A 14,934-nucleotide genomic window follows, 5' to 3' on the forward strand; every position below is an offset into this window, starting at 1 on the left:
CGGGCACTGCCGAGTCTCGAGACTCATGATCGTCCATAAATCACTTATGTGATAAAAAAAGTCATATATATATATATATATATATATATATATATATATATATATATATATATATATATATATATATATATATATATATATATATATATATATATATATATATATATATATATATATATATATAACATACATTATCATCAACTGTCTTCCTGATTAAATGAAAGCGACATCTGGAATTAATAAAAAAAAAAAACCCGTAAAACAGAAACGAACGTACCACGTTATTCAGAGTATACATGCATCTCACATACATACACACACACAGACACTACTGCGTTAGCGGAAATTGTGGCATTAGACAAAGACAACTTTTAAAGGATTATCAGCAATAGAAATACAGCCCTTTTAGATTTTATCGCTTCAGCTAAAAGCCGTGGGCAACCTGCTTTTCTGGAACAATTATCGTCAAACGACACTTTATGAGACAAAAACGACAAGACAGACCCATTTTAAGATTTCAAAAGTGATACGGAACGGAATATAAAACAGAAAAGGACTCTTGTTAATAAAAAAAAAAAGGGTTGAGAGTTTTTCAGAAAAACAAAACGAGAACAAGGGACGGACAATTTAAAAAAAACAAGGCTTCCACCCCGAAAAAAACCTGAAGCGTTTTCACGAGAACAAGAAAGATTGACAGATGTTCTTATATGTTTTCAATATAAAAAAACTTACGATTAATTATTTGAAAATGGGAAGAAATTACGAAAGAAATATCGTTTGCAAAAAAAGGTAAGAAATTATAAAAGAAATATCGTTTGAATTAAAAAGAACTTTGACAGTTACAAAGTATCAACGAAATGCAACAGACAACAGTAAAGCAAAATGCTTCTGTTTACTAATTGCGCGGCATTTCTTAACGAATCCCAAGAAGATTACATAAAATATACACACACAACAAACTCTCCTCTCATAACAAATCTAATCAAAATATGAGGCGTTACGACAATGTACGCAAAAATACGATGGCACTAGTAGCTTAAATTCGTGTTTATCCAAGACGTCCACCCTTGCGCCCTTAAATAATTAACATAAGACGAAGGAACAATAAATAACCGCTCCTTACGGGAGAGTAGTTTACAGATATTATGAGTGATAATAAAATATCCTCATTACACTGTTCTGTAACTTTTTTATTTGGAGTTTTAGGCTAAATAACGCAAATCAATGTATGTCTGTTGTGCCTTTTCAAAGAAAATATAAAGATAGTAATTTACGCGAACGAGAATCAGTAATAACGTAGTGCTTTTAAATGCAATCGACGCAAGAAATAAAAAACACACAAAACCATATTTATGAACAATATCTAATACCTTACAAGTCAAGAGGTATTTTGCGTTTTCAAGGTACACAACGAGATGAGAGAAAAAAAAATAATAAAAAACCTTAAATTGCTTTTAATCCTGACGATTTCTTCTGCAAATTTTCCCTGTAAAAGCAAAAACCAGCTACATTAATTACGCACAGAACACAAAAAAGAAGATCAATGTATCTACAATGTAAAAAGACATATTTACATGATCACACACTCGGGGACAAATTTATCCTTTTCGCTTAGTGACAAGTGTTTCGAGGCTGAGAAGCACAAACAAGAACCCTTAAGGAAAAGTCCTTTTGACCCCCACAAAACACCCGAGGCTATAGCCTTACTATTCGGGCCTTTTTTGGTCCCCCTCCCTGCAAAATGGCCGGATTGCGATCAACTATCCAAATATGGCCATTTTCCATGCATAGTGATCAATTGATTGCCAATGGGCTGCATTTTTCTCAGTTTTAGTTTTCAGTAAAAGAAAATTATTGTGCAGGCTTTGTCTGTCCGTCCGCACTTTATTCTGTCCACCCTCAGATCTTATAAACTACTGAGGCTAGAAGGAGACAAATTGGTTTGTTGATCATCCACCCTCCAATCATCAAACATACCACATCGCAACCCTCTAGCCTCAGTAGATTTTATTTTATTTAAGGTTAAAGTTAGCCATAATCGTGCCTCTGGCAACGATTTAGGATAGGCCATCACCGGGCCGTGGTTAAAGTTTCATGGGCCGTGGTTCATACAGCATTATACCGAGACCACCGAACGATAGATCTATTTTCGGTGGCCTTGATTATACGCTGTCGAGGCAGTACAGAAAACTCGAATGCGCCGAAGAGACTTCGGCGCACTTTTTACTTGCTAATATTGACCATAAATTCACTCTCAGGAGACTTCCCTAACGACGTGAACACCTTGGTGTTTGTATGAATTAAAGAAAGTATCAGCTGAAACGCAAGGTGTCACTTTCATCATTCTGGGGATGTGCCTTTTCCTTTCCAACAATCTGCGGTGCCCAAGGCAATATGAAGTAAAGAAAATAAATGTCTGTCACTGTGGTCTCGGCAAATTTCTCACTGTTGCCTGAGTTTTACATCAAGTACGCAAATTAAATACTCTTACATAATTTTTTTTACACCATGTGATGATCACAATTCTTTTAATATTTACTAAAATTAAAGCACCATTTACAATTTGCTTCTTATAAAAACGGAGCTATGCAACGGAACAGTTATTACCTCAACTACATAATCACATTTAAAATTTAATGCGTGAAAGTGTACAGTATATATATTTATGTACAAAACCTACAAACTACAATAAAAAACTCTTCCCTTTTTCCTTACTAAATTTAGAAAAAAAAACAAACGCCATCCTCTGAAAACTTAAAACTGCACCCCTCAGAAAAAAAAACAATTCATGCGTTTGCTTTACAAAAAAAGAAAAAAAAGTTTTAATCCAAGACAGCTATAAACAGTGAGGCCGACATATAAACTTTCGAAAAGTGACCCATAAAAGTAAAGAAAACGTGGCAAGGGGCTGGGGGGGGAGCGGGACTACCGATGACGTCATCAGTTCCTTCTGGTGATGCTGGACGCAACTTGCGAGCAGCAGAAGGAAATGGCTGACATGGCCGAGTGTCTCTCGGAGCTCCCGGATTTTATGATGATGAGGATGAGTCCCACGACGTACAGGGTGAGGACAACGCCCACGTAGAGCAGGCCGTGGCTCTGGGCGTCGGCGTGCATGCGCGCCACTTTGTTGTGGATGAGGACCATGTGCGGAGTGGCGGAGGCGTTGCCCCTGCACTGGCACCACAGCACTTCGTAGGGGACGGTGAAGCCCTCCATCTGAGGAAGAGCAAGCGTGAAAAAGGCTTAGTGATTCAGGTCGTTACTTTGTGTGAGTATAATTAACATATACGTTACGTTCCTTAGATATATACTTAAATATAAGACTGGTGACAAAAGATAAGATTCACTTAAACAATGGATATTTTGGAAATTTTTAATAGTCGTGATATCTCTCATTCTCAATTAAAATGTAACACAGATGAATTAATGAGTTTTCACAGAAGTATTTCTATTCAGTACCTAAAGACAACGAAATAAACATAATTCAGAGAACTGACTATTTTAGCCTGCAAGTTTACAGAAGCAAAGGAAAAACAAAAAAAGAAAACAGAAGGGTTAAGTTTAACAAACAAGAAAGGGATAGTTCTGCCTCCTACGGGAAGGAAGGTTATATCAAGAAAACATGACGCAAGTTTCATCAGAAAAATAAGAGCAATAAAAAGTTGTTGCACTGGAACGCAAGAAAGATATTTAATTTTTATATTTTACGCATTCTTCCCCTTAGAAGGGTTGGCTCCAGAGGGCGCGAACCATCTGGTTTCTCAGCAATTCTTCTGGGATGAGGTTGCTAGCTCCACGCCCAATAAAATGTTGCAGGGAGTGGATCAAGAGAAATACCAAACAACGGTCACTTCAACATTCAAACAATAACTGGTTGAATCCTGGATGAAACCCCAGTGCAGCCAAACTTCAACAACATTTCCCTTTCAAACACTTACACAGAAAGCTCATTAGCAGTACATTGAACCCCTTTCACATAGAACACCGAGCCATTCACCCATACCTTTCCAGCACTGTTGTGCTTCCTGGATATTAAAACCCTTCTTATTTTGGTCCTCTCGTATTTCCATCCCTGCGGACACACACACACACATATACACACAAATATACACATATATATTATATATATATATACATACATTTATACATGCATATACTACAGTACATATATTTCTAAAGCCTGCCGCTATCCTAAAGTAATGTTGAGGAGCAAAATATATATTTTTCTTTAAAGAAGCAATAAAAATGTGTGGCCATATATAAGCAACGTTTATATCCGTAAAAGCTTGCGGTCTAAAAGAAAAATGAAGGTCCCCGAGAAGGGAATGCTTTCTTATTGCGTCCTTCGTCTTTATCTAGCATCAGAAAGAAGAAGAAGAAGGAGAAGAAGGGGAAGAAGAAGCAAGCACTGGATGAGGATGAGGGGAGAGGATGGCGGTGTGGATGTAAGACGACCTCGAGTAGGAGGAGAAGGAGAAGAGCAGAAAAGATGGAAGAAGCTAAAGGGACGAGCGAAGAAAAGTTGGAGGCTAAACAAGAGTGGAAAGTTTTCCCCTCAGGTAGAGACATGAGCAGAGGCTCTTCTCTAAACAAGATGCCTCACCGCGAGGAGATTCCTTATCCTTTCCTTGTGATGGAGCGGTGCATCCCGCCTAAAGTGGCTGCCACAAAAGATGGGGACAAAGAGCTGCGTGATAAAAGATGAGAGACAGAGAATAAAAAATTAAATAGGAAGCGGAAAGTATGGATGTTTTGATGGGGTCAAACTTTCCAGTGGAATTAAATCTAAAAAATTACAGGTTACTGGAGAAAAAGGACAGTGAAATATGGAGAGTAGATACCGTAGACTTTTACGCATTATTTTCTCGTGTACAAGTTGGCCGAAGGTTGTCAGCAAGCATTTGGGATGGGATTACTTCCATCAAGGATGTTCAAGGGATTAAGCGCTGACTGCGCCTGCCATTTCTTGACGGTTAGTTATCCATGCAATGGTCACACCAAACGTTGATTAACTTGGCAGATCAGTCAACCAGCCATATTAGCGAACGTCTCTTAAGAAAATGAAACTTTGGAAAAGGTGCTGAATAAAAAAAACATGCAAGAAACCTCAGGAGTTTAGAGTGAGCGGCAAAGGGTGCAAGGGAGAAACAACAAGGTTAGTGATTAGTAATATTAACATTACTCTTTACCTCAGCTCAAAGTCATACGTAAATACAACATGCATAACAAAATAAGTACAAAATACAACGACTTGAGGCGTCCATGCTAATTCTCTACGATTCATCAAAGAGAATAATTAATTCCAAGGAAAAAATATGAAAAACGAAGATACAAGATAGGTTTCGTGGCAACTGAATCTTATACCGAAATAATTAACTCCGATTTTCTTAGATGAAAGACCTAAATTTTCCACAGTAGATAATCACGGTGGCATTCACAGAAGAAAAATTATAATTAATTAACTATTATGTAAAAGAAAAACACCACTGACTTCTGCCTCATACGCTGCATATCCAAAAAATTACATGGAATGAAATTTCAGCTGAGAGAGAGAGAGAGAGAGAGAGAGAGAGAGAGAGAGAGAATGGTGATATCCATGTGAATTAAATTCCATTTGTTTCGACCATGAATAACCACGGCATTTGTGATTGTTAGCATTACAATGCCCATGAGTTTTTCCCCTAAGGTTTTCATTCATATTATGACGTGTATTGTCAAATACATTTTTTTAAAGAAAAAAAAAAAACAAAAACAAATGGCGATATCTTATTTTTCAATAAAACAATTCCCTTTCATCCATTTTTAGTTTTCTGTATAAAAGAAAACTATTGTGCCGGCCTTGTCTGTCCGCCCGCACTTTTTTCTGTCCGCCCTCAGATCTTAAAAACTACGGAGATTAGAGGGCTGCAACTTGGTTTGTTGATCATCCTCTCTCCAATCATCAAACATACCAAACAGCAGTCCTCTAGCTTCAGTAGTTTTTATTTTATTTAAGTTTAAAGTTCGCCATAATCGTGCTTCTTGCCACGATATAGGATAGGCCACCACCGGGCCGTAGTTAAAGGTTTCATGGGCCGTGGCTCATACAGCATTATACCGAGACCACCGAAAGATAGATCTATTTTCGGTGTCCTTGATTATACGCTGTACAGAAAACTCGATTGCGCCGAAGAAACTTCGGCGCCTTTTATTAATTATTTTATTAACTCCACGGCGTAAATTATCGGAGATAATAGGGAAAAGAATAAAGTACAAGCCACGAAGAACAAAGAACGATAATTATATCCCCCACTCAATCAATAAATGGCGCTTCTCAAGAGTTCTTTGGTTATTCATAATGGAGATTTCTGGACTGCGTGACATGTTACATTGCGTGACTCCTGTCTCAAGCGAGGGGAAATGCCATTTTCGCTTTTTTTTTTTTTTTTATAATTTCAGAGTGGAAATTTTGTATAAAGGGTGTAATTCTTTTTTCGCTGGGCCACGCAGAATATTGCCTAAAGAAAACAACACTTATGAACGTAATTCTTCGTAATTATATAACTAACAGAGAGAGAGAGAGAGAGAGAGAGAGAGAGAGAGAGAGAGAGAGAGAGAGAGCGAGAGATAGATCCCTTGCAATTATGCACACATATATAACTATCTGCAATTACAGAAATAATATATATAATTACATATATATATATATATATATATATATATATATATATATATATATATATATATATATATATATATATATATATATATATATATATATATATATACACACTGGAGAGAGAGAGAGAGAGAGAGAGAGAGAGAGAGAGAGAGAGAGAGAGAGAGAGAGAGAGAGAGAGAGAAGAGATAAATTGGTTGATGCTATGTGATCAGCGTGGTAAGGTATCACTTGCAAGGAAAAGCCGAGAAATGGCAACCTACTGTATAAAAAAACTTAACTTTTCTGTTAAAAGGTTGTAATCTTCAACAAGAATCAACCCCGTCGACATTCCGTTTCTTGCATTATCTAAATATTATTATGTATTAAGAATGTATCCTTTTACACAGTATTAACAATCAGCAAAGGAATCCCAACTGAGAATTTGCTTCTGCAGTAACAGTAATTTAATGTATGCAATTACAGAAAAAACTATGACAAAAAGATTTCTTACAACTACAGAACAAATTTCAGCAAGAGAGACAAGTTCCAGAACCCATACCACTAAGACGCACATCGCTTCGATATTCTTCCGTCGAAGATATTTAACCGAGGAAGGAAGGAAGTGTGGCCCCCAGAAAAATAAAAATATAAAAAATAAACCTCTCCGAATACCGAAAAGGAATTTTCTTTATTTTCTCTTTTCACGAGGTGTCAAGTTGGGTTCTTCCAAGGAGCGAGGCAGAGTGGGTGCGGCTTAGCTTAGCGATTGCTCCCCGACCTTTGCTGAAGAAAGAATCTTTTCGGCTACGCAGGACCGCAGGGGAAAGGATTGCGGCGGATTATTCCTTTATTCAATTCATTTTTATTTTCTCGCACGTCCTCTAGGCTTGGGCTATCCGCTTACGCGGCAGGGAAGGGTATTAGCGCTCTAGGAATCATTGTACGGTCTACTTTGAGCAGGTCCGGATGCTAATTGGATGCCAAAGAGTAAGCACGGTTTTGCCAGAGTGAGGATTAGGGACATTCGAGGTACCCTGGTTCACGAATCTCGGAATTAAGGTTTCGTGTGTTACGAACCCTGATAGCGGCGTCACACACGTGTATATATATATATATATATATATATATATATATATATATATATATATATATATATGTCTATATATATATATATATATATATATATATATATATATATATATATATATATATACATACATATACATACAACACACACACACACACACACACACACACACACATATATATATATATATATATATATATATATATATATATATATATATATATATATATATATATATATATGACAGTGCGTGAATAAATGTGACCACTCTCCGCACTAAATGTCCAATGTTATTTCCCTACAATATGCGCTTAAACTCAAGTCTCAGGCATCACACACACGCACGCACACACACGCGCGCGCGCGCACACGCGAAATAAGAGAGGAAGCAAGATGGCAAGTTGGGACAAAAATTTCAAATGCATGAAGGGACGGCCAAGCCATTTACGGACGTGAAGAGTGGGTCTGAATGAACAACAAAGGAGAGAAAGAGAAGACTAAAATCTATTGAAATGGACTAAAGGAGAAGTGAATATAATGAAAAAGCCTGAAAGGACGAGAATCGTAAGAGATAAAAACAGACAGTTAAAAAAAATTTATGCAAGTGAAGAGACTGATCAAGGATGAGATAGTACGTTTATTCAGGGTACATAAGAAAAGTTGGTATACTAATTATATCATATTTTTCGAGAAGAGGGAGGAAGAAAGTCGAAACAAGTTTAGGACAGGTATTAAACGCACTAAAGAGAAAGGACGAAATCTTTCTCTTATCAAGGAGGATATTTGTGCTCATTAAAGCTCAATGACATTGCTGCTGGGAATTCCAAGTATCTTTATGAATGAAGTTCCTAACTCAAGTTTAACAGTTGTAATATATATAGCATCCTTTACGCTACCGGCTGAGGCGATAACCGCTTTTTCCTACGCCTTAATGACCACTGGTGTTGTGACGCCAGGTACTTATAATAACGAATCAAATAGTGTTATCCTCTAGAGCTAAAAACAAATATTCTGGTATGTAAAGTGAGCTCAAAAAATATCTTAAAAACAAAATGAAATATGGCAGAGAGATATAGCGTTGAATACAAAAGGAAAATATTTTAGGAATTTTTCCAGATTCTTCAGTAATAAACCAAAAATTTGTAAACGCGAGTCGTTGGTAGTATTAACTTATTAAGAGTGAGAAGCATGAGTTATGAAAGTAAGACACGCCATCTTCAAAACCGAAACCTACATCGAATCCTGACCCAATCTTGAGCACTTCCACTGACGCAGAAAATTTTATATATCAGTCCATTTATCCCTTAACAAAACATATCTACCCATTTATGTTCTTTCAGTGATATCTATGATTATGCAACCTTGGTGTTTGAACAGCTGATTATGCATCCTTCAAAACTGTCAATTTTGTTGATCTCTTGAAGAGATCACCTCTGACCATGTTTTCTTCCAGTTGACTACAGTCGAACGCAGCTTTGGTTAAAAAAAAAAAAAAAAAATTAACACGCTTTTATTAAAATGCACTAAAAAGTGAAAAGTAAATCATTTGAGACACACCAGGATTTTCTTACAGTTAATCATGTCTACAAAAATAAAACCGTGGGCGCCAAACATGGAAGGAAATGCTACAGGAAAAGAAATATATATATATATTTTTTATTTCTTGTAGCATTTCCTTCCATGTTTGGCGGCCACGCTTTTATTTTTGTAGACATGATTAATTGCAAGAAAATCCTGGTGTGTCTCAAAAAATTAATTTTTCACTTTTTAATGCATTTTAATGAAAGCATTGTTTTAAATTTTTATTTAATTATTTTATACTTTTTAGTTTTGACAGAAATTGTAACCGATTTATGATTGTAGCTAACGAAACTGATATCATGTCGAGCCAAAGAAGGTTTGAAAAATCCGTAGAGTTATTTACCGAGTCAAAGAAGTTGTGAAAAATCCGAAGTTTCATACAAATCCTGAGATACTGAAGGAGGTCACTGTAGGGTTACTAGAGGTCACTGCTGACCTACTGATCATGTAAGGTTGTAATGTCACCGGGATTAAGTAACCATGCAAAATTTCAAGTCCATCGGACGAAGGGAACAGGTCGAAAATTGAGTTACAAGATTTGACCAAGACAAACAAACAAACAAACAGATAAAAAACTAAATAAAAGCATATAATAAAAAGTCACCTAGTTGGACGGAAGTTAAGTATTTATCCCTTGCTGTTCGCTTTCTTGTCTCTCTTCTGTCTACAAGACCTTTCAAAGAACAAAATTTGATTTCAATGAAATTTTGTGGAGTGGTGTCTTAAGGGCCTAAGTCGGGCATATCAAATTTTGAGATGAATCCCAATACGGGTGAGAATACAGGATCCTTTTTTGCATAAACAAAAGTATCCATTCTACGAAAAAATTCAATTGTATTCGGTGAGGAAAACTGTGAAACTGTTTCAGAAGACTTCATTTTGTTTAAAGACACTTATTTACTATTTCTATTTAGTAAACCTTTGTATATATAGATAGAAAAATTACAATTTACTTTTAAAAACTGTGATTTGTTCTGATACGATATACAAACCGTCGGTCTTTTACATTAAGAAGACTCACTGGTTGGAGGAGGAGCAGCTTTGACAGTTCACCTCGATTTAGCTGGATAATGATACATGGATGATGCCCTCCGATCTTGGATGTGGTACGAATGCACATACTAATCCCCATTCCATCCAAATCAATATTCACATCCACAGAAATGCGAATCATCCGCATCCCATTCGAATGAATATTCAAAACCATAGGAATGCGAATCATTACCCAGAACTGTTTGCGTATTAGTGTTAATGAAATCGTTTTAGACTTTGCAGAATAATTTCATAAACTATTTTCAGCAAATGAGAGAACATTAGGGGGAAAGCGCAAAATATTTCAAACTTCGGTGGAATTTCATGAATTATGTTTACCGAATGACAGAAAATTAGGGATAAACCATTTTTAGACTTTACGGAATGATTTCAGAATTATTTCCTACTACTGACTGCATTTAGAGAATGACCTCATATTTTATAATATAAAGAAAATTTCATTCAGTCAAAAATATTCGACAAACGAGAAATGGTGAAGCAAACGTGAATTTTTAATCTACAGTATGGTACCATGATTTATCTCCTACGAGTGATAGCCTTTATGTAAAGATTGTGAAAAAGGTATGTTTATCTATTATCAAGTAGAATTATCTAGAATTTCGTAAATTAATTCTCGAGAATTACAGCAAAATAGGTTAAAAATAAGTTTCTCTAAAATACAGAATAGGAATATTTTATTTGAGGAATCCCGAATTTTCAAACTACAGTGCAATTCAAGGTCTTGAGTAAAATTTCCGAAATTACTTTAGACACAGATAAGAAATTAAGGCGAGAACTCTGTACAAGAGACGAATCCAAAGTGAAGCATTTGGGGCAAAACCCAGTGTCACTTGGTTCAAGGTGTCTCTGGGCGGTGCTTAATGGTCAAACTTGTGCACCGCAGGAGCGACGTAACCCGAAGGCAAGTAAAAATGCGCTTAACAGATAGCTGGCTCGTGCCTCGCTTAAGTGCCTTTCTTACTGTTACTCGTTTTGCTTCGCTTTTCCTTTTAGTTAGAGGTGAATTTATCCTTTTAGTTAGAGGTGAATTGTCGTGCTGCTACTGGATTATATACTGGTAGGCTATATGTTCGTTGTTAGTCTTATAATAATAATAATAATAATAATAATAATAATAATAATAATAATAATAACAACTTCCAGTAATTTGTGAATTCTTCTGCACAGTATTTCACTAATGTTATTTGCAGATATTTCTGCATGATGATTCACATTCATATGGATATGGATATGCATCAGAATGAGATACGGACACGCACGTGCATTCGTACCCAGAGAAAAAAAACACAACGACCATATCCCCTTTCGTTATTTAATTAATTTGTTGTGGATGAACTTCCTGATCACAAAACTTCTACAACATTAGCCGCTTCATACATCATCAGCAGAGTGAGAACTCCCCTTCACATACTGCAACATACACCTTAGTCTTGCATGCACTTAATAACCTCTCTCCTCCTCCAAACACTTCTCAGTTAACTTCATGTCACCAACATGTCGTCCCCCAATATTTCCCCATGATCAAACCATCTCAAAGCAGTCTGATTCATCCTTTCATGTACGCTACCATTTTTACCAATTCTATTTATTTATCTTCACATTTTCACCCTTTCAGTTCTTTTTCCGACGCATATGTCACGCAAACAATTCATCACAACACTGCCCTAAAATGGAAAACTGCAGTATCTGCAAAATTTTCGAAATTGAGATATGCCACCTATTGGGCTCGTGAAACACTAATACACAAGTTACTGCAGTTTCAGAGTGATTCTTCGATGCTTTCCACTAGCATTTAGGCTAGAGGGGTCTCATTGCAGTATCTGCAAAACCAGTAGTAAGGCAAGGGAAAACTGCATTTTCTACCATTTTTCTCAGTTTTGTATTTTTGCAGATACTGCAGTTTTCCATTTTGATTTGCATTTCGCATCCGTACTTCATTTCCAAAAAGGAGAGATGGCTCAACAATTTCATACGTCCCACCTCAGCTTCCACAGACACTATGAGGTTCTTCCCAGTCTTCGGTTCACCCACTCTGTGACTTGCCTCTTCACACATCGTACAGTCATATGTTATCATAAGTTATGTTTACTCTCAAATATACCTATGCAAAATAAACCGCTTCCGGTTGTCCACCATTCATTGAAACTGGTTCATTACTAAATCTTTCGGGTTTTCCAATAATCCTCATAACTTGTTATTATTTTCATTATTATTGTTACTCACTTCAAAAACTACTGTATAATTGCAAAAATATATTATCTATTATCTATGGACACAACAAAACGACCTTCGCCACACGCACATTATAATGAAAACGCAGTCGTGTCCATAACACCAAAAAATATTTCATGGAACTCGGTGAAACGAAACCTTTTGACTATACGAAAAAAAATGCTTCATTTCATAAAGCACCGCACCTACAATAATCACACAATGGGAAGCAAACAAGCGAACCCTTTATCCGCGGAAACGATTTTATGAAAACGAAAAAAAATGTTTTCCCTTTTTTCCCCCATTGGCGATGAAATGGTTAACAAAAGTAGTTCCCTTGTCGTCCAATTTAGAATAATGACGCTAATTCCGTCGGCTGTGTACGTTCGCGAATGGCCGCATGGGGCGGAGAAGTGGTGGAAGGGGGAGAGGGTCCTGTCCAAATAATTGGCCAGGGCGCCGCTAGGTGGACAGGAGCTGGTACGGTAAGGCTTCCATGGATAGGACCGTAAGCTGGTTAGATGGACTTCAGTTGCGTTGGGAGGGGACGGTTGTGGGAGGGGGGTTGGTTAGGTACCATGTCCTACGATGCTTGAAGGGTTAGGAAGGTCCCTCTCATAGGGAGGTTAAGCTGGCTGATAGACGTTACTTGCTTGCCCAGGGGTACAGGGTGGGTATAGGCTTGGTATGGTATAGCAAGCGGGGCCCCTCTAGCCAGGGGATAGGTATGTTATGGTTGGTCTTGCGGGGGTGGTCAGGTACTCTAGCCTGGGATGCTATTTCAAGCATTTCAGGTATGGTTCCCCTGGATGGGGGAGATTGGCTGGTATGTGGCCCTTTTTGGGGAAAGGGGCGGGGTTCAGATGCTAGACCGTAGGAATGAATTCACTCGGGTTTTTACTGCAGGTTTTTATGGTCAAGTTACGAGATCGCAGAGTAGGAAAAGTTCGGTGGAATTCTTGACCTTGTGCTCATTTCACAAACATTTCACGATAGTCATCTGTATAATCAGATGTAAAGTGTTTGTATACACACACACACTATACATATATATATATATATATATATATATATATATATATATATATATATATATATATATATATATATATATATTATACTGAATAGTATAGCTGTGAGTACTTATGATTATATATGAATACGTATATGCACATGAATGGAATTAGCAATTTTAATTTTTAGTTACAAATGTCATGCATAATTCACACATATTCTTTCACTCATATCTCTCTCTACACACACACACACACACACACACACACACACACACACACACACACATTTGATTTAAAGTAAATAAACCTTTCTGTGAGATCAGTGAATACTGAAAGTATATTGTCAGCGTCAATAATTGAATGAGAGAGGGAGAGAAGCCGTACACCACTCATAAAAATCGTCCCTCTCATTGAGGTGATAGTTACAAATTTGTGTTAGAATGAGGAAGATATATGCCTGCTCCTAAAAAATGTACGTGCGTATTTCGCCTGAATGGATGCGCCACTCTGAAATTAAATGCGAGATTATTAAAACTTCGTCTGAAATCATCACAAAATAATGAGGAAATCAAACAATTTATTAAGAATTTGCGTGTCTATAAACTTGACAAGTTGCAATACAGTATTATTATTATTATTATTATTATTATTATTATTATTATTATTATTATTATTATTATTATTATTATTCAGAAGATAAACCCTATTCATATGGGACAAGCCCACGGGGTATGGCGTTCATTTGAAAGAAGCAATGGAAGGCAATAGGAAACATACAAAGAAGATATCAATCATTAGAAAAGAAAAGAAAAATAAAGGAAAACGCAACTTTACATGTTAATATTAAGAAATTTAAACCAAAAAGTAAAATGTGATTAAAGTCCAACAACTGCCACCACGGGAATTTATTTCCATAATAAACGAACCCCACTTGTTGACAACAGATCAGTATCGAGCTTCGAAACTCGAAAAAAAAGACACACAAATTGGAGAACAAAATAATATATTCACAACCACATACAGTTTCGGAGCGTCATGCTTCTTCTTCAGCGTGGTGACACTTAAACCCAACCACAGTCCATCATGAGTGAAATTAGCAAAGACAGAACAAAAAAAATAATATAATACACAGACCCCTCTTGCCTGGAGAACGCCTTATCGAGGATGCCTGCAAATCCTTAATATGGAATGGAATATAGAATTTTGGCCAAAGGTCAAGCGCTCGGACCTATGAGGTCATTCAGCGCTGAAAGTGAAACTGAGAGCAAGAAGGTTTGAAAGGTGTAACAGGAGGAAAACCTCGCAGTGGCCCTATGAAACAACTATTAGGAGAGGGTGGAAAG

The 14,934-nt window shown here is 36.8% G+C and overlaps 1 protein-coding gene across 1 annotated transcript in view; it reads right to left on the reverse strand.

The window, feature by feature from the left end:
• Window positions 1-2,190: 2,190 nt before the first annotated feature.
• LOC136847369 (uncharacterized) overlaps window positions 2,191-14,934 on the reverse strand; it is a 194,019-nt gene continuing 181,275 nt past the window's right edge. Inside the window, exon 2 of the mRNA XM_067118993.1 lies at window positions 2,191-3,219. Within this exon, the coding sequence (XP_066975094.1) occupies window positions 2,941-3,219 (279 nt within the window). The 3' untranslated portion in view covers window positions 2,191-2,940. The remainder of the gene's footprint in view (window positions 3,220-14,934) is intronic.

Source organism: Macrobrachium rosenbergii, chromosome 16 (assembly GCF_040412425.1).
Source record: "Macrobrachium rosenbergii isolate ZJJX-2024 chromosome 16, ASM4041242v1, whole genome shotgun sequence".
Taxonomy (NCBI): Eukaryota; Metazoa; Arthropoda; class Malacostraca; order Decapoda; family Palaemonidae; genus Macrobrachium; species Macrobrachium rosenbergii.